The 20,625-nt window shown below is 46.5% G+C and overlaps 2 protein-coding genes across 4 annotated transcripts; both read left to right on the top strand.

Annotated features, from left to right (window-relative positions):
* Positions 1-69: 69 nt before the first annotated feature.
* On the top strand, positions 70-10,293 carry Ptges3l (prostaglandin E synthase 3 like). 3 transcript variants are annotated; one of them, XM_048445731.3, is made up of 7 exons: positions 88-431; positions 769-882; positions 963-1,029; positions 1,139-1,237; positions 5,142-5,231; positions 8,043-8,096; positions 8,778-10,293. In XM_048445731.3, exons 1-7 carry the CDS (start codon positions 424-426, stop codon positions 8,811-8,813), a joined length of 468 nt encoding a protein of 155 aa, XP_048301688.1. In that variant the 5' UTR covers positions 88-423; the 3' UTR covers positions 8,814-10,293. The 3 variants fall into 3 exon arrangements, with proteins under 3 accessions (XP_048301691.1, XP_048301688.1, XP_048301689.1); XM_048445732.3 differs by having other exon boundaries at positions 431-569; XM_048445734.3 differs by lacking the exon at positions 5,142-5,231 and having other exon boundaries at positions 70-431.
* A 242-nt stretch (positions 10,294-10,535) lies between these two features.
* On the top strand, positions 10,536-19,771 carry Aarsd1 (alanyl-tRNA synthetase domain containing 1). The gene is made up of 12 exons (XM_048445727.3): positions 10,536-10,655; positions 10,771-10,902; positions 13,120-13,279; positions 15,204-15,261; positions 15,887-16,043; positions 16,138-16,254; positions 16,450-16,580; positions 16,879-16,945; positions 17,103-17,194; positions 17,539-17,593; positions 18,386-18,480; positions 19,570-19,771. The coding sequence occupies exons 1-12, from the start codon at positions 10,617-10,619 to the stop codon at positions 19,703-19,705; spliced, it is 1,239 nt and encodes a 412-aa protein (XP_048301684.3). The 5' UTR covers positions 10,536-10,616; the 3' UTR covers positions 19,706-19,771.
* The last annotated feature ends 854 nt before the right edge of the window (positions 19,772-20,625 follow it).

Consider the following 20,625-nt stretch of genomic DNA (forward strand, 5'->3'; position numbering starts at 1 on the left):
TGGAAGGGCGGTGGGCGGGGTCTGCACGCCTCCCGTCTCCCGAGGACCCGCCCTCTGGAAACTTCTTTAGTGCATTTTGTGAATTGGACACACGAGTACTTTGCATTGGAAAACAAATGAAGGAGGCCGAGGACAAGTGATTTCCTGCATACAGTGTCTAGGGTAGCCCTTTCCCTGGCCATGGAGGGAAAATATATCCCTGATCCGTATATTTCTGGAGACCCCGAGAGGTGAAGGGATGCAGTAAACGCTCCCAGAGTCCCTCTGGAATGCAGATCACTTTTGCTGTCAAGCCACCTTTCCCTTGCTCTCAACCCTTACCCCTGCCATATAAGGAGAGGCAGCTGCTAGGGGCGTCCCTAGGATCTAAAGATAGAGGCCCTTGCCTGGGACTCCAAAACCCACAGGGCAGCTGGAGTCACTATGGAACGGTGAGTTTCAGGCCGCCATCGTACAGATCCTAGTCCCTTGCCCCTCTCCCTGCAGACTCCTTGTCCCGCATCTTGTAGAGGCTGCTGATTCTGCCCGGATCCTCCGAAGCGCTGGACTCCGGGTCTCTGTAGCTGTGGGTGAGAGCGGTGGTGTGCTCTGAATATACCTCCTAACTCCTTCCTTCCCCTGTCTTTCCTCGTTTATTCTCACCACCCACCCACTCCACCCACTCCCCTCCATCTGGTTCAGTGGCACCACATTCGACTCTGTTGTCTTCTCCTCCGCCTCTCCTTATTGCCTTCAGACTTTTCCAAGCCCCACCTCCGCTCTCCTCAGGCAGCCCGCCCGGACCCTGTGGTACGACAGACCCAAATATGTTTTCATGGAGTTTTGTGTTGAGGACAGCACCGACGTGAAGGTGCTCATTGAGGATCACCGCATTGTGTTCAGGTAGTGGCCTTCTCTGGAAGGGCGTAGTGTCCGGATTGTCCCCTCACTCTTCCTATGTCTCAACTTTACCGTCTCTTTAGCTGCAGGAACGGTGATGGAGTGGAGCTGTACAATGAGATTGAGTTCTATGCCAAGGTGAACTCCAAGGTGAGGGCAGGGTGACAATAGTCAGGCCTGGACAGACAGGCCGGCCAAGCAAGGAAACTGGGGGTTTATGCTAAAACCGCCTCTAAGAACGAGGCTGTCTGTCTGACAGGACTCCCAGGACAAGCGCTCTGGTCGCTCTATCACTTGCTTTGTGAGGAAATGGAAGGAGAAGGTGGCCTGGCCACGGCTCACCAAGGAGGATATCAAGGTGAGTGTGTGGGGCGTGGTCTGCGCCTTCTGTGCCCTTTATCCGTGTGCTCTCTCTACGTACCCAGGCACCAAACTCACATCTGGATTCAGGTTTGCCTTCCTTCAAGTCAGTATTCAGTGAGTCACCTGGGTCCTGTATATTTCATCTCCCAAATATTCTGAAATTTATATATTTCCTCTCAGTCTAGACTGCATCTATCAGAGTTCATTGGGGGAAGAGTTCTTTTTTTCTGGATTTTGGGTTTTTGTTTTCTGGTCTTTTTTTTCTCTTTGTGTTTGTGTTTTTGAGACAGGCTATATCTGTGTAGCTAAGGCTGGCCCTGAACTTGCCATCCTTCTGTCTCAGCATCCTAAATGTTGACGTTACGGGTATGGACTTTTTCGCCTGACTTTGTTGGGAGTCTGCTGTATATTTTCTGTCCCATCTTTCACCCACCCTTTCCATTGCTCCCAGGGTGGTCTGTTAAGCATGCATTGATTTGTCAGTCTTGCACTTGAGACTCTCCACACTCTTCCCTCTTCCAAAAGCTGAAAGTTGGCCACCTGCTGGCTGAATCTGGCTTTTACATTTATTTTAGTAGTTTTCTTCACAGTTAAAAAAGTTATTTTGAGCCTGGCAGTGGCGGCACACACTTTTAGTCCCAGGACTCAGGAGGCAGAAGCAGGTGGATCTCTGTGAGTTCAAGGCCAGCCTGATCTACAGAGAGAGTTCCAGGACAGCCAGAGCTACATAGAGAAACCCTGTCTCGAGAAACAATAACAACAAAATATTTCGAGGGGCTGGAGAAGTGGCTTAGTGGTTAAGAGCACTGATTGCTCTAGGAGAACCTGATTTCAATTTGCAGCTCTATATGGTGACTCACAACCATCTGTAAATCCAGTTCCAGGGGAGTCAACACTTCCTTCTGACTTTCATGGGCACATGGTACACATACATACATGCAGAGAAAACATTCATACACAAAACAAATAAATCTTAAAAAATATTTTGACTGGCTACTGACATTCACAATTTTTTTGTTGGTTTTTTTGAGACAGGGTTTCTCTGTAGCTTTGGAGCCTGTCCTCTTTAGACCAGGCTGGCCTTGAACTCACTGAGATTCACCTGCTTCTACTTTACAAGTGTTGGGATTAAAGGTGTGCACCACCACCATCCAGCTAACATTCATAGTTTTTCTTTTCTGAGGCAGGGTTTCTCTGTGTAATAACCTTAGCTGTCCTGGAACTCACTCTGTAGACTAGGCTGGTCTCAAGCTCACAGAGATCCACCTGCATCTGCCTCCTGAGTGCTGGGATTAAAAGCATGCACCACCACTGCCTGGCTTTTTTTTTTTTTTTTTTTTTTTTAGCTTTTCGAGACAGGGTTTCTCTTTGTAGCTTTAGCTTTGGATCCTGTCCTGGAAACATGCACAATGCACAATTTTTGATTGTTTGCAGACATTAAGAAATGTAGATTGTAGGGGCTGGAGAGATGGCTCAGCAGACAGCTGTGCTTGCTCCTGAGGATCTGAGTTTGAGGCCCAGGTACCACATGGTGGAAGGAGAGAACCAACTCTCAAAAGTGTTACATCCATTTGTGTGTAGTGACATGTCCCTCCCTGTAAGTAAATCATAAATAAATACATAAATATATAAATGCGATTTGAACATTTTTATTGTAAGTCATGGGACTGGAGAGATGGTTCAGTTTTTAAGCTACTCATCCAGAGGACCCAGGTTCAACTTCTAGCTCATGGTATCTCAGAATAGAATTGTTTGTAACTCTAGTTCCAGAAGATTTAACACCCTTTTTGGCCTCCATGGGCACCAGGCAGGAGCTTGGTGCACAGACATCGGGTCAGACAAAATATGGCCAGGTGTGGTGGTACAAACCTTTAATCCCTACATGAGGATGAGGCTGAGGCAGATGGATCTCTGTGAGTTTGAGGCTACACTGGTTTCTAGTGTAGTTCTAGGCCTTGAACACAAACAAACATAAACAACAACAAAACAACAATAAAACACCCCCCACCCCCCGGGTACAGAATATTAGTTAAAGATGTGTTACATTTGTTTATGCTCTGGAATATTTGTTTAATGATGCAAAGATGGATTGCATTCTTTATGTTGCATTTGTTTAACCCTGAGAAGCTGTGATACTTTGCCTGCCTAAAACACCTGATTGGTCTAATAAAGAACTGTATGGCTAATAGCTAGGCAGGAGAAAGAACAGGTGGGACTGGCATGCAGAAAGAACAAATAGAAGGAGAAGGACATGAAAAGGAGGATGCCAAGGGCCATTCACTCAGACACGCAACAAGACATGAAATAAGAAGGAAAGAAAAATATACAGAAATAGAGAAAGATAAAAGCTCAGAGGCCAAAGGTAGACAGGATAATTTAAGAAAATCTGGCTAGAAATAAGCCAAGATAAGGCTGGGCATTCAAAAGTAAGAATAAGTCTCTGCTTATTTATTTGGGAGGGAGCTGGGTGGCGGGTCTCCAAAGAGCAAAGAGTTAAAAAAAAAGCTACACCCCCCAACAAAAATAAAAAATTATTTTAAATGTCTATGTATGAATATTCAATTTTCTCTTGAGACAGGGACTCGTGTAGCTTAGGCTGAACTTTATTTTGCTATATAGCTAAGGATGATCTTGAACCCCTGGTTCTCTAGACTTCACCTAAAAAATGCTGGCATGATTGGCTACAGCATTACACCTGGCTTTAACTGTGGGCACTTTGGAATATGGCCCTCACTATTTTTTTTATATTTATTTATTTATTATGTATACAATATTCTGTTTGTGTGTATGCCTGCAGGCCAGAAGAGGGCACCAGACCCCATTACAGATGATTGTGAGCCACCATGTGGTTCCTGGGAATTGAACTCAGGACCTTTGGAAGAACAGGCAATGCTCTTAACCTCTGAGCCATCTCTCCAGCACCCTGGTCCTCACTATTTATAGTCATATTTTTCTTTGAGAAGTCAGCTCACAAACAATGACATGGAGACTTATTATTAATTATGAAAGCTAAAACAATAAAAACTGAAGAGATATCTCAGCAGTTAAGAGCACTGACTGCTCTTCCAGAGGGCCTGAGTTCAATTCCCATGGTGGCTCACAACCATCTGTAATGAAAGCTGGTACCCTCTTCTGGCCTGCAGACATACATGCAGACAGAAAACTGTATACATAATAAACAAATAAATCTTAAAAAAAAGAAAAAAAAACCAAACTGGAGAGATGGCTTAGCAGTTAAGAGCACTGGCTGCTCTTCCAGAGGTCCTGAGTTCAATTCCCAGCAGCCACATAATGGTTCACAACCATCTGTAATGAAATCTGGTGCTCTCTTCTGGCCTGCAGGCAGACATACAGGCAGAACACAGCATACTTAATGAACAAACAGACAAATAAATAAATCTTTTTAAAAAATTAATTATGAAAGCTAGGCCTTAGCTTAGGTTTTTCCCACTAGCTCTTATAACTTAAATTAACCCATTTGCTTTAAATTCTATCCTGTCACGTGGTTCGTTACCTCATCTCTGGGCGATGCCAAGCTGCTTCCTTCAAGGCTGACCAGTGACTCTGCCTTCTTTTTCCCAGAGTCCTCTCGGCTCAGAAGTCCCGCCTATACCTGCTGCCTAGCTTTGGGCTGTTGAGCTTTTTATTACACCAACCACAGCAATACATTTTCCCACAGTGTACAAATACCCCACAACAAAGGGCTGCCTCTGGCTCCAGGAAGTACAGCTTATCTGTCCTGCTTGGTTGAGTTCTAGGATGCTGAGTTGCCTGTCCATCAGCCCTTGGAGGAGAGAACTCTGTGCTTTTTCCTGTTCTTGGCTGTGTTTGGCACTAAGTAGTTCATGTTTTCGTGCTTCTGTCCTTCCTGCCTGTGACACCTATGCTTCCTCTTGCAGCCCGTGTGGCTCTCTGTGGACTTTGATAACTGGAGAGACTGGGAAGGAGATGACGAGGTGGAACTGGCTCAGGTGGAGCATTATGCAGAGGTAGGAGGCACAGCTCCCTGCAGCCCATCTCGGTACTGTGTCTGTCTGCACTAAGCCGACTGGGGAATCATCAGGGCCGGGCAGGGCTATTGAAACTCCCTAAGCAGGCCACTCCCTGGTGCTGATATGCTGTATATTTTATTTGTTGTTTATTTAGCAGAAATAAGAGCAGTAAGTATTAGTGAAATTTAAAAGAGAAAAATAAAAATTTATTATTTCATTTGTTTATTTTTGAGAAAAGATCTTAACTATGTAGCTCTGGGTGGTTTGGAACTTGCTATATATAGACCAGTGTGAAACTCACAGATATGCCCTTTCCCCCCATCTCCCAATTAAGAGTATAGGATTAAAGGTGTGTTCCACTATGCCCAGTGTTGTTATTTTTATTTTTGTGTATGCATGTGTTAGATCACTTGAGGCTGAAGTTACAGGTGGTTGTGAATTGTCGGCCCATGGGAGTTGGGAACAAAATTTGAATCGTCAGGGAGAGAAGCAGGTGCTCCTAGCTGTCGAGCCGTCTTTAAAAGAAGGCCTTAAGCCTGGCGGTGGTGGCGCAGCCTTTAATCCCAGCACTCAGGAGGCAGAGGCAGGCAGATCTCTGTGAGTTCGAGGCCAGCCTGGTCTACAAGAGCAAGTTCCAGGACTGGCGCACACCTTTAGTTCCAGCACTTGAAAGGCAGAGGCAGGTGCATGTCTGTGAGTTAGAGGCCAGTCTGGTCTACATAGTGAGTTCCAGGACAGCCAGGACTGTTACACAGAGAAATCCTGTCTCAAAAAACAAAACAAAACAGACAAAAAACTTAATACATTTTGTTTGTTTATTTTGGAGGAGCAGGTGCACACATGTCATAGAACCCCTGTGGAGGTCAGAAGACAACCTTTGGGAGTCTGTTTTCTATTTCTAATGTGTAGGTCACGGGGATTGAACTCATGTAATCAGGCGTGGCAGCAGATGCCTATTGATACTGAGCCATCTTGCCGGCCCATATTAATAAAATTTCACACAAATTCACTTGCTGTTTGCAGAGTAGTACCTGCATTCTGTAAAAGGTTTTTGGTTGTGAGCCTAGCCTTTAAGGGCTGAGCCATCTCTCCAGCCCTAATACCTAATAACTCTTTCCCTCTCTCTCTCTCTCTCTCTCTCTCTGTGTGTGTGTATGTGTGCTGGGACTGAAGGAATGTGCCACCACCGCCAGGCTATAATTACTGTTCTCATCTATGATTCTTTGTGTTTTTCTTTCTTTTCCTAACCTAGAAAAGTTCATGGGAATCTAATACCAGCCAGTATAAAATTCATACTATAAATCACTTCTTCCTGATAAACAACACCTGCCATGTGTGATTTAGTTTTAGAAGACCAGAAACTCCTTAGTTCAATTATAAAAGGACTAGCAAACCCCCCACTTAAATAGATAAGGAGGGTGCTTTCTGAATATGTTTAAATTGATTTCTTTTTCTTTTGTGAGACAGGATATCTCTCTCTCTCTCTCTCTCTCTCTCTCTCTCTCTCTTTCTTTCTTTTTTTTTTTTGAGACTAGGTTTCTATGTGTAACTGAAGCTGACCTGTAACTCTTGTAGACCAGGCTGGTCTTGAACTCACAGAAATCTGTGTGCCTCTGCCTTCACGATGCTGGGATTAAAGGTGTTCGATTCCACCACCCAGCAGGGTCTACTTATGTAACTGAAGCTGATCTTGAACTTTCAATCCTCCTGCCTCAGCCTATGAGTACTGGGATTATAGGCCTGTGATACCACACCCACCTTAAATAAGTATTTTCAGTCATTTTCATCTTGGTTTGTTTGGTATTTTGGTTTTGAATTTATCATGTGTATGTATGTGTGCTCTGGTGAGTTTATATGTCCCATGTGAATGTGGGTGCCAGAGGAGGTCAGAGAGCAGTAACTGCTTGATTTGGGTGCTGGGAACTGAACCTGGTTTCAAGCAGTAAATGCTCTTAACCACTGAGCCATCCCTCCAGGCCCTGGCCCTTTTGATACAGGGTCTCAGGTAGCAAGACTGGCCTTGAAAACTTCCTAGGTAGTGAACTGAGGCTGGCCTTGAACTCCTGATCTTCCTGCCTCCACTTTTTAAATTCTAGTATCAGATGTAAGCAAGTTACCAACATACCCAGCCTGAGATTAACTGTTGTCAGTTACTATGCATGTGCTAGAAACCAAACTCAGGTCCTCTTCAGGAGTAAGAAGTGCTTTTAACTGTTGAGCCGTATCTCCAGCCCCCCCCGTCTCAGAATTAATTTTTAAAATTTACTTATTTATTTATTATGTCTACAGTGTTGGCACCAGATCTCATTACAGATGGTTGTGAGCCACTATGTGGTTGCTGGGAATTAACTTAGGACCAGTGGAAGAACAGTCAGTGATCTTAACCTCTGAGCCATTTCTCCAGTTGCCCCCCACTGCCATTAACTTCTTTTTTTAAGATTTATTTATTTATTATGCATGCAGTGTTCTGCCTGCCTGTATGCTTTTCAGGCCAGAAGAGGGCACCAGACCTTAGGTGATTTTGAGTCACCATGTGGTTGTTGGGAATTGAACTCAGGACCTTTGGAAGAGCAGGTAGTATTCTTAACCTCTGAGCCATCTCTCCAGCCCCTGCCATTAACTTTTAAGAAAGGGAATCATCTCAAAAAAAAAGAAAGAAAGAAAGAAAGAAAGAAAAGAAAGAGACATAGAAGAATATCAATTGACTTCTCTCCGATTAATGGCTGGGTCTGGGGGTATTCTCCTGTCTCTACTAATATTCAGACTTCTTTTCTCTCATCTCTCATGACTGCGTCTCTCTTCCCATAGCTTTTAAACAAGGTCAGCACCAAGAGACCTCCGCCTGCCATGGATGATCTAGACGTAAGTAATGCCTTTCCTAGATCTTTTGGTTTCCTCTTAGCCTTTACAAATGACACATTAGAGTTGGATATAGCTCAATGGATGAATGCTTTCCCACCATGCAGGAGGCCCACCCTCCAAAAAGGAATAGAAAAAGTAACACAAACATGTAAGAATGTGTATTCCAGCCACCTTTAATCCCAGCACTCAGGAGGCAGAGGCAGGTGAATCTCTGTGAGTTTGAGGCCAACCTTGTCTACAAGAGCTAGTTCCAAGACAGGCTCCAAAGCTACAGAGAAACCTTATCTCGAAAAACAACAAAACAAAACAAACAAACAAAAAGAATGTGTATTCCATTCTTTAGCACACAGTAGTTCTTTGCGTTAACCAAGTCTGCATTTCACACCATTTCACACATGAGGTTGAGTGTTCTTTCAGCCTCCCCCTTCCTCCTCCCCATCTTAGAACAGACCTGGCTCTGATGAGTGTCTTTGCTGCTTTAAAGAACAATAACTCCGCTTGAAATTCCTGGTGGTTCAACTCATTATCCAAAGTTAGACTCCTTTGGTCTTAGCTTCCTAAGATTTGTGACTTAGGATTTTATGAGAGCAGGGGTGGGGTGGGGTAGGGGTGTGGGGGTGTGTGAACAGCATCATTGAAGGTTACCATAGCAATGACTGATGCTTTGTCTTCTCTTTTCAGGATGATTCTGATAGTGCGGATGCAGCAACTAATTAACTTTCTGTGACAGCAGAGCTGGGAGGAGGCTGTAGCTACCTCTGTCATGCTGAAAAGCTGTGATGCACCTTCATCAACTGTTTTGCTATGCATCAAGATCCACTGAGACCTCTGAACTTTTCCAGAAGCTTTTCTTCCTTCCTTCCTTCCTTCCTTCCTTCCTTCCTTTCTTTCTTTCCTTCTTGCCTTTCCCTCAATGGGTGTTGTATGTGCCCTGCTGGATCTTTCTTTCTTTTATTTTTGGAGACAGGGTTCTCTGTGTAGCTTTGGAACCTGTCCTGGTAGCTCTGTAGACCAGGCTGGCCTTGAACTCACAAAGATCTGCCTCCTCAGAAGCTTTTTGTTGTTGTTTTTCGAGACAGGGTTTCTCTGTAGCTTTGAGGCCTATCCTGGAACTAGCTCTTGTAGAACAGACTGGTCTTGGCAGAGACCACAGAGATCCGCCTGCCTCTGCCTTCCAAGTGCTGGGATTAAAGGCACGTGCCACCACCGCCTGGCAGAAGCTCTTTCTTTCTTTTTTTTTTCTTTTTTAAATTATTTCTCCATTTCCTAAAAGTTGACAGAAGCTCTTTCTTAAGAGTCCCTCTTTATGCCATAGGTCTTCCTCCTGGTTGCTCCAGTGTGGTCCTGCATTAGCTAGGAGGGAAGGTGAGGTGCTGGCTGTTGGGGTTTCTGTGCCCACTGAGAAATCAGTTTCTCCCACTGATTTGACTTAGAATCTGTGCTTGGGGGCTGGAGAGTTGGCTCAGCGGTTAAGAGCACTGACTGCTCTTCCAGAGGTCCTGAGTTCAATTCCCTGCAACCACATGGTGGCTCACAGCCATCTGTGATGAGATCTGGTGCCCTCTCTGGCCAGCAAGGAGACAGACAGAACACTGTATACATAATAAATATACATATATTATATTATGTATATAATTATGTATATTATGTATACATAATAAATAAATCTTTTTTTTTAAAAAAAAGAATCTGTGCTTGGGATGCTGGGGGTTATTTGGACACATGTTTCTATGTGGTAAAGCAAAGGCCAAAGAAGAAAGAGATTACAGTAAATTCTAGGAGTGTTACTGTCTCTTTCCTTCTGGCACTTTCCCCTCCTTCTGGGAAGCCTAGTCAGAGATTCTGGCCCCTTTTGCAGAGAGGAGTTGTTACTGGACAGGCTTGTATCCAAGTCAGGGGATTTCATCTCACCCAGATAGACATCCCAGTCAGCCCTTGACCCGTAGCTTCCTGTACAGCTCTGTGATAAAGAGTGTGTAGTGTATGTTTCAGAGGACAAGAGTTTGGTTGTTAGCACCCATACCAGGGTTGTGAGGCTACCTGTAACTTAGTACACATACACATAAATATTTTTAAAAATCCAAACTATCATAAATCACAAATTTCTGAGGTTTGTGGGTTACATTTTTCCCTATAGTTAAAAAAATTACATGCTGAAATATTATGGATGTTATTTTAAATAAAATATTAACACACATGCCTTGTCTATTTCTGTCCAGTCCCTCTTATTTCCACCTTCATGCAGCAGAGCCCCCCAGTTCAAATTACATGGCCCCAAGACTGAAGAACGTCTCAGATCAAGTTGTGAATTTTGTTTTGTGGTCTTTCAGTCTTAAAACGTTGACAAAACAAGACAGAACACCTGTAGTTAGCAGTTTCAGTAAATTGGATCAAACTACGCCCCCTACTTTACGCTATCACGTTTGCGCAGAAACGCTTAAGAAAGTTTGTCCCGGGTCGCTCGCCGTCCTCCGCCCGGCTCTTCGGCGTGCGCTGGTGTCCAGGGCCTAGGAGTCCGTGATGGCGTTTCTGTGTCAGCGCGACAGCTACGCGCGGGAGGTGCGGTCTGGTGGGCGAGGGTCCTGAGACTGAGGGTGCCACCGGGAGGGAGGGGGAGGACCGGCTGCAATCTCAGCGTCCGCGGGCTCACACTCGCCTCCCTCTCTGTTCCCAGTTCACCACCACCGTGGTCTCCTGCAGCCCTGCTGAGCTGCAGACGGACGCGAGCGGCGGCAAGAAAGAAGTGCTGAGCGGTTTCCATGTGGTTCTGGAAGACACGCTGCTTTTCCCCGAGGGCGGGGGCCAGGTACCAGGAGCAGCCTCAGCCCGACCCGCTCCCGGGGACCCCCACATTCCTATTCGCTCCTGCAGAAAATGCACTCGCCCTTCCTTAGCCTCAGTAAACCAACTGTTAGTTCATTCAGCAATGTAGTTATGCTTATGTAGTCATGACACACGCAGTGTGTCATATTCCAGGCGCTGAAGATAACGGGTGAACAAGACAGTGCCTCTACATACATGGAGTGCTTATCACATACAACCCCGGAGGCCAGGTGTAAGCCATAATAATGCCACTAGAAATAAAGCTGGGTCCCGGGAAAGAGAGTGGTGGGATGCTCTCCTCTGTGGAGAGCATTCTAGACTTCTCGGTACAAGCAAAAGAAAGATTTCAGACGGGTGGAATAACTGTGCAAAGGCCCCGAGGTGGGAATTAACACGAAGTTTTTCACAGGGACTGTGAAAGATGCTGCTGGGAGTTCAGAAGAGGGGACTGGCCTTCAGAGCTGACTTCTCAGTGCTCTGATGGAGAGCCTGGCGGCGGGGTCTAAGAAGAGAGTGGCACCATAAATCGGCATTATAAGAGAGGTTTCACTAGCCAGATGGACAGCATAAACAAGGGTAGTGAAGCCTGACAGAACGAGCTAAATCTAACTGTAGATAAAAGAATGCCGTGGTGCACGCGGAGAAAGAGCTAGAGACAGTTTTGGGAAGCTGAGTGAGGCTAGTTCAGAGGGCCCTGGGGGGTGTACGAGGTTTATAGACTCCATTCAGGAAACCAGTGAGCCATGGAGGATCTGAAGCAGAAGTGGCTCAAGAGAATTCAGTAGACTTGTGGGCGGGGGAGCCCTCGTTTTTGTTTTTGTTTTTTTTTTAATAAAGGAAAACATTTAGTTGAGGTGGCTTACACTTTCAGAGGTTTGGTCCATTATCATCATGGTGGGACATAGCAGCATGCAGGCAGACATGGTGCTGGAGAAGTAGCCACATGTCCTACATCTTTTCTTACAGGCAACAGAGAGTGGTCTCCACAGTTTTTTTAATTTTTTTTTTTAAATCAGTTCCTTATTTTCCCACATGGAGACACCCTGAACTGCTAAAGAAAAACCCTCAAGTATCTATACAATGTCTCTCCTTATTTTTAAAACTACACTTATTCAGTCAGGCCCATCGTAAAAGTCACTTTAGATTGTGTTTTCTGTATTCTACTTCACGATTAGAAAAAAGTCATTTATTTTGTTCCCATATCACTAACAGTTTTTGTTGTTATAAGATTAAATGATCCAAAAATAAGTCCAAATTGAAGCTGTTGGACCAAACCAAAAAAAATTACACTTATTCATTTTATTTTTATTTGTGTGTGTGTGTGTGTGTGTGTGTGTGTGAGAGAGAGAGAGAGAGAGAGAGAGAGAGAGAGAGAATGTGTGAGATAGGACTTGTGGGGGTAAGTTTTTTCCTACCTAGATCCCAGGGATCGAACTCAGGTTTTTAGGCTTGGTAGCAAATGTCTTTAACCTCTGAGCCATCTTATCTGCCCTGAAACTCATATTACACATCATTTCCTTCAGGCTTCCCAGATCCCCCAAGACTATTAGGTCTCTTTAGATTTCGTTTCTGTGATATAATCTATGTGTCTTTCCATCGTGTTATTTGGTGGGTCTCGTTTCTGTGGTGTGATCTATGTGTCTTATTCCCATCGTGTTATTTGGTGGATCTCGTTTCTGTGGTGTGATCTGTGTGTCTTATTTAGTAGATTTCGTTCCTGTGCTGTGATCTATGTGTCTTTCCATTGTGTTATTTGGTGGCACAGTCCCTTGTGAACAGCTAGCACTTGATAATTTCCTAAATGACGATTATCATTGGATCTATTGTGGCATCGGTGGTAAGGACTAAGTGATTAAAGGCAGGAGCACTCAGGTCACTTTAGAACTATTAATGATAGTCTCTAAATAGATAATCTAAGGTGACAACAATGAGGACTAAAGATTTTTGGACTTTACTAGCGCCTTTAACACTGTACTTCTTTTTGTTTTAATTCTGCTGTGCTGCCCTAAAGAACAGCATGTGTAGGTGTTCAGCAAGAGGACAGGAAGTCCTGTCAGAACAAAGTGGGCCCATCTCACTTGGCATTGTCTCCTTGTCCCCTAGAAAACTCAGTGCCCGCCTCTCTGAGAGCTTCCCAAGTGTGTCTTTGCATCTTGGTAGGGTGAGGACTGCCCTAGTGTTGATGACTTTCTCCCCCTAGCCTGATGATCGTGGTACCATCAATGACATCTCTGTGCTGAGAGTTACCCGCCGTGGGGCCCAGGCTGATCATTTCACACAGACACCTCTGTCCCCTGGGAGCCAGGTCCAGGTCCGCGTGGACTGGGAGCGGAGGTTTGATCACATGCAGCAGCATTCAGGTAAGGGCCACGGGACCAGGAAGGAAAGGGAGGAACAGCAGTGTCATGATGATGGAAGTGGGGTTTCCGTTCTGGAGCTAAGCTGGCCTTTTAGAAGGATGGATATACCTAGCATTAGCTTTGGTTCAGGCAGCATACGATAAGTGTGAAAACATCATAAACATTAAAGTCCTGGAAGAGCCTCCATTTTAAAAATATGATTTATTTATCAGGGAGGGGATATGCCTGTAGCAGTCAGAGGACAGCTTGTGGGAATCTCTTCTCTCCTTCAACCGTATGGGTCTTGGGAGTTGATCTCAGGTTGTCTGGCAACACCTTGCTCATTGAGCCATCTTGTCAGCCCTTTCTTGTTTATGGGGGGACAGTTTTCCTATGTGGCCTTGGTTAGCCTGAAATTCAATATGTCGATCAGGCTGACTGCCTGCCTCCTGAATACTGGATTATAGACATGAGCCACCATGGCCCCTCAGTTCCTGCTGGTTGGAATGTTCTCACTTGATGTTTCTATCTGGATGTCATGTAGGTTCTCAGATTCATAATGTCCCAAAATGAAGTGGGAAGGCCGTTCTCTTCTCCTTGGGCTTACGTTAATATAGTGTTGGGCATCAGCATTTCCTCGGTCATTCAAATCGATGCCCCTTTTGGAGACACTGAGCCAGGTCAGGTGTCTTGATTATCCTCAGGGATCTTTCTCCTTCCTTCCACGCAGTTGTCCTTGTCCCAGCCCTCGCCTTCCTCCCTGTGAACCCCTGGCTGATTTCCTCACCTCCAGTCTTGCTCCTTGCCCCTCTGTTTCTGTGCATCACCCCAAACAGCCTTCCTTTCCTCACATTAAGGGTTAAATCCAGGGCCTCATGCCATAGAGCAATCTTTTATTTTCTTGCTGTACTGGAGATTGAACCCAGGGCCTTGCATGTGTTAGCCACACCCTCTGTCACAGCACTAGATTGAACCCAGGGCCTTGCATGTGTTAGCCACACCCTCTGTCACAGCACTATGTCCCGAGCCTCAGAATAATCCTTTAAAAGAAGAAAATCAGGTCATCTCAGTCCCTTGTGGTTCTGTGTGGAAAGCCATTCTCCTCACTGAGGCCTGCAGCCCTAGCAGGCCTGCTCTTGTGTGTGCTCTGGCCTCACAGGGCCTCTTGGCCTTACAGGGCCTCCTCTTCACAGTGTGCTGCCCGCACCCCATCACACTCATCCGTTTGAACATGTTACTGCACAGATCAGGCCTCTTTCCTCCTCAGGGCTTTGACTATTTGTTCTTTATGTATTCTAGTTAATTCTTCTTTCTTTCTTTTCTTTTATTCTTTTTTCCCAAGATTTATTTATTTATTATGTATACAATGTTCTGTCTGCATGTATGCCTGAAGGCCAGAAGAGGGCACCAGATCTCATTACAGTTGGCTGTGAGCCACCATATGATTGCTGGGAATTGAACTCAGGTCCTCTGGAAGAACTGCCAGTGCTTTAGCCGCTGAGTCATCTCTCCAGCCCCCTTTTCCTTTTCTTGTCTTCTCCCCTCTCATCAGTCAGGAGTGCACCTGCATCTCTGACATCAGGGCCTGCATTCTGCATGTGGCAGATGCTCAGTAAAGTGAATCAGTGACACCCCAGCACTTCAGCTCAGATCCCGCCTCTGAAGAGCTACTTTACCTTGGCAAATTACTGTGAAATGGCCCTGTAAAGCTGCCAGGAGAATTCTCATGATGATCTCCGTGCCCCTGTTCAGTGCTAGAAATTGACTTAGGGTCTTTTACTTGCTAGGCAAGCACTCTGCCCCTGAGCTAGACCCCAGCCCCTGTGATTTTTCAGTCATGTATCTAAAATGCCTGGCTGTCCTTCAGTGGGAATTTCTGAGATGATGTTGTCGTGGGGCTGTGTGGCTGGGCTTCTCAACTCGCTCCTGTCTTGCTCCTGCTCAGGGCAGCATCTCATCACAGCAGTAGCTGACCATCTCTTTGGGCTGAAGACGACGTCATGGTGAGTCGAAGGCATGCGTAGGATGGGATAGGTCCCTGATTCCCACCTCTTCTCCCAGCGATGGGTTAGGACAGGAAAATAAAATATTCAGAGTTGCCCATCTTTTCTTCTTGAAGACCGACTGGGTCATGGGAAGACCTTGTGTTTCTTTGGAGAAACTTGAGATGAGAGAAGGGACATCTGCCTGCTTGGGAAAGAACATAGAGTTTAGAGCCCAGAGCTAAGTATGGTCCTGCCTTGGTGTGACTTTGGTCATGTTCCTTATGGTGCTGCATTTGCAAAATGGGAATGGCACTCCCTACCTATGAGATTTTTTTTTTTTTGTATGTGGATTCAATACAATTATTTATGGATTTCTTTTTTCTTTTTAAGATAGAGTCTTTCTGTATTGCCCAGGCTGGCTTTGTGGTTTGAGGTTGGCCTAGAGTTCACAGCAGTTAGTTTCCTGAGTATGAGATGATAGGTACCCTTGCTGGTCTAGGAACATAGACTCGCTATGTATTGGAAGGCGACCTTAAAGTCCCGTCTTCCTCCCTCTGTGTCCTAAGCCCTAGGATTACAGGCTCAGTGTGAACATTCCTCACGTACTTTCAGCTTGCTGTGTCCCTGCTGCTTTTTCTGGCAGGGAATTAGGGAGACTCCGGAGTGTGATTGAGCTGGACAGCCCTTCTGTGACTGCAGAGCAGGTAGCTGCCATTGAGCAGAGTGTCAATCAGAAAATCAGAGATCGGCTACCTGTGAGTGTGCGAGAGCTGAGCCTGGATGACCCTGAGGTGGAGCAGGTGAGACGGGAGGCAGGCACCAGTGTCCACAGAGTGGCTCTTCAAGGGCTCCTCATCAAATTTCAGACAGCCCTGTTCCCTCCCCCTGTTGTAGGTGCGGGGCCGGGGTCTCCCAGATGACCACGCTGGGCCTATTCGAGTTGTTACCATCGAGGGTGTCGATTCCAACATGTGCTGTGGGACCCACGTGAGCAATCTCAGTGACCTGCAGGTAAGTGTGGAAGGGCTGTGGAGTGTGAGGCAGCTTATTGGGGAGCAGGCTGGGAGTGACAGGTGAGTCTCTTACGTCTCCCCTTCCTTGCTTCATAGCTAAAGAGGGAGTCTGATCTCTCTTGCCTTTGTGTCCTAATAGCCACTGTGCTGTGTATATGTGTGTGTGTGTGTGTGTGTTACCCCCTTTGTGTAGGTCATTAAGATTCTGGGCACTGAGAAAGGGAAAAAGAACAAAAGCAACCTGATATTTCTGGCTGGGCACCGGGTACTGAAGTGGATGGACCGAAGTCATGGGAGAGAGAAAGCGCTGACCACACTACTGAAGTAGGCCCCGCCCCCAGCCCCTGCTCCCCAGGCCTGTACCACTGGAGTTTAGCATTCCCACCTGCGGGGTAGATGGGATAATCTGCTAGCTGGAGGGTGAGGTGCTTTGGACAGCAGCTCACACACACACAATGGTTTATTCCTTGCTATCTTCTCTCTCGGTTGCTTAAGGGACCCTTTGAATGTTCCCATCTTGAGGAAGGCGCCCCAGCAAGGAGAGGTTGTTGGTTGGTGTCCCCCCACCAACTCTGGAAACACCTGGACAGTTGTCCAGTCTCCAGTAACCGTTGTCTTATAGGTGTGGAGCTGAGGATCACGTGGAAGCAGTGAAGAAGCTCCAGAATGCCACCAAGCTCCTGCAGAAGGTGACTATGGGGAGTGGAGAGGGCCTGGGCTCTGCCAGGGAGACTGTAGCCTGGGCCAATGTGTGGATTATCGGGGGTTCGAGGGCTGCACAGGAGGAGAGAGAACGGTGCTCCCTGTTGTCTCTTGCACCTGTCTGAGTTTTCACATCCATTTCAGAACAACCTGAGTCTCCTCAGAGACCTGGCTGTGCACACTGCCCACAGCCTCAGGAGCAGCCCAGACTGGGGAAGTGTGGTTACGCTACACAGGTGAGAGAGGAGGGGCTGGAGACAGGCAGAGGGATGAGAGGGGCAGTGCACAGTGGGGCGTGGCTTGCTAAGCAGCACACTAGGCTGAACAGACCGCAGGAGCTGTGTTACTGGACTTTGTCGGCTTCGTTAGCTCCTTTCCTGGCTTCCTTCACCATCTGACAGATCCTTTGTGCATAAACTGCTGAAGCTGGGGGCATTTTCTCTATGCTGAGGGGTCTGGAACTTTGTGTGCTCAAATGGGAAGCAATGAAATCTGTCCGTTGTTGGCCTGGCTCCTTCTCTTGAGGCAGTGACACAGAGCTGCCTCATCCTGGGTCTCATACCTGTGTCCTTTGTTGTAGGAAAGAGGGTGATTCTGAGTTCATGAATATCATCGCCAACGAGATTGGGTCAGAGGTAAGAGGAATGAGAGAGTACTCCTCTATCTGCAGAGGCTCTGGGAGGTGGAACTGACGGAGTTAGCTTAGCCTGAGTCCCTTCAGGTTAGCACATGAAGAGCTGAAAAAAATTTCACCCAGATTGTTTTTCCTAGCACTAGCCACGATCCCAGCTCTGTTGTTAGGGAAGCTCGGAAGCATTTGGATTTGTGTGCTGAGAGACCCCTCGGAGGCCTCTGCCTCAGGCCTCACTTGCCTTTCTTCATCCCTATAGTCTAGCATAGGTGATTGCCAGGTTTCTTTTGCCCTTTTAAACCCTTTATGGAATGTCTCCCTGGGGCTCAAGTAATTCTGCTTTCTACACAGCACTGATTCTCAAAGAGCCATGTTCTAGCCTGAGAGACATGTGTCTGTCAGCATTTATAATTTGAAGTGATAAATGCTGGAACCGGAACCCATTACCTAAAGGGAACGAGAGGCTCCAGGGCCAGGCCCCAAAGCCTGCTTAGAGGTATTCAGGTAGCCAAGGAGCATAGTGGCTGGCAGATCAGGTGTCTGGTAGAGCAGAGATGGGGAAGGGTGGTGGTCGTGAGACCATGACAGTCAGCTGCCTGCTGCCTCCTCTTTGTGTTTGACCTCCTGACTGCTCTCATAAAGCTTGCTGGGCCAGCATGCCAGAGTGAAGGAAGGCTATGTCATTGGCATCAGTGATGTCTCTGGTTCAGAGGGAGCTGCCTGTTCTAGACTCAGGAGAGTATGGGCCCTAGGGAGTTGACCCTGTGTGTGCTCACCTCCTTGTCTTACCTCCTAGGAGACCCTCCTGTTCTTAACTGTGGGGGATGAGAAAGGTGCTGGGCTCTTCTTATTGGCAGGGCCAGCGGAGGCCGTGGAGACCCTGGGGCCCAGGTAATGTGATACGGGCTCCTGCGCAGTGGGTGGGGAAGTTGTGTCCTTCTGACATATTGATGCGGCCATGTGCTAGGTAGCAGGGCATCACATCCATGATGGTTCACATAGGATGTGAGGCCGGCCTAGCAGGTGAGGGCTGACGCCAGCACTACTCGTTTGATGGATTAGGGACCGTACATCCTGTGTTTGAGGTCTTGTAGTTAAAGTGGCAGAATGAGAATCAACCACAGGGATTTTTTGTTTGTTTTAAAGAAAATTTGATCCCTAGAAGTAGGTGTTAATGTGACAGTTCCTGGAGAATTAGGAACGACTGTCTCCTTACCCCAGGCTGGGGTCCAGGGACAGACCCGAGTCTTACATGGTGAAACAAGGAGTTTTATTGGGGTCACTTGCAGGAATATGGGTGAGGGGTCACTTACAGGAGCAGAAATGCCTCAAAGACAGCTGCATCACCAAAGCCCACCCCAGCATGGGTGACAGCTCGCAAACCGCCCACTTCTGTCTCCTGAGTGTGTACCACCATGCCTGCCTTTTTTTATTGTTTTAAATTACCTCCAGAGGTATATGACTCCTGTTCTTTTGAGCATTAGAGTTTTCAGTCATTATTGGTGATAAGTAATATGTGTTCCTTGGAAACATTGAAGGAAAACAGTTATTTATAATGGAGATTCCTAACGGGCACCATATGTGGCCTGGAGTCAGGTTTGTCTTCTGCCCTTCCCCTTCCTTCTTTCCTCCCTCCCTCCCTCCCTCCCTCCCTCCCTCCCTCCCTCCCTCCTTCCCCTTCTTCCTACTTTGTTTTTCTTCTTGCTTTTTTTTTTTCGGACAAGGTTTTACCCTGCAGCCCATGCTAGTTTCAAGCTCTTGATCCTCCTGTCTCCACCTCCCAAGTACGAATCAATACAATACATCCAACAGTTTTGATTTTTGGATAGTCTTTGAAGCTGGCCTCAAACTTGCATCAGTCTCCTGCATCAGCCTTCTCTGATTCCTAGAAATTGCCCTGTCTCCTTCCTCTAGGCCCTGAGGACTGCCCTTGATTTTTGACTTTTCACCAACCATCTCCTAACTTTCTCTGTTTTCTAGGGTGGCTGAAGTCTTAGAAGGCAAAGGAGCAGGGAAGAAGGGCCGCTTCCAGGGCAAGGCCACCAAGATGAGCCGACGGGCAGAGGTGCAGGCACTTCTGCAGGACTATGTCAGCTCACAGAGTGCTGAGGAGTGAGGGGCCAGGATGCCCATCCCTGTGATCATAGCAGTCTTTTGGACAGTAAAAGAGTGTGACCCAAAATGATTGTGTACTGTTGTTTATGCTTGTGTGCATAACTTGCATGGTGCATTTGAGAGTGCTAATGCATTAACACCTCTGTGAACAGTTTCTGACTTGGCTCCTCTTAGGTATAACCCCATGAGTGGAGATTAAATTAATGATCTAGGCTCTGCTGAAAGCTTCTTGCTGGTATAGTTGCTTATGGCAACAAGGCTTGATACTACAAGACTTGACTCAGGCTAGAGAGATGGCTCAGAGGTTAAAAGCACTGGCTGTTCTTCCAGAGGTTGTAAGTTCAATACCTAGCAACCACTTGGTGCCTCACAACCATCTATAATGAGATCTGATGCCCTCTTCTGGCTTGCAGGCATAATACTGTACACATAATAATTAGTCTATAAAAAAGAAAGAAAGAAAGAAAAAGACTTGACCCAGGCCTCGCCTCATTCAAATCTCCTTGCTTTATTTTGTCTTTGTTTTTTGAGATATCTTTCAACATCACCCAGGCTGGCCTTCTCACAATCCTAAATGCTGAGATTATGGACATAGACTTCGAGGTTTCAGACCTGGGTTTTGTGTGTGAATGTGTGTACGCGTGCTCGTACTTATATATGGAGACAACAGGAATTGACCTCAAGGCACTGTCTACTTTTAATTATTGCAAGAGCATCTCTACTGGTACAATAGCATCTCTACAGGTGCAAGAGCATCTCTACACGTGCAAGAGCATCTCCACAGGTGCAAGAGCATCTCCACAGGTGCAAGAGCATCTCTACTGGTGCAAGAGCATCTCCACAGGTGCAAGAGCATCTCCACAGGTGCAAGAGCATCTCCACAGGTGCAAGAGCATCTCCACTGACCTGGAACTCAACAAG

Source organism: Myodes glareolus, chromosome 9 (assembly GCF_982192425.1).
Source record: "Myodes glareolus chromosome 9, mMyoGla1.1, whole genome shotgun sequence".
Taxonomy (NCBI): domain Eukaryota; kingdom Metazoa; phylum Chordata; class Mammalia; order Rodentia; family Cricetidae; genus Myodes; species Myodes glareolus.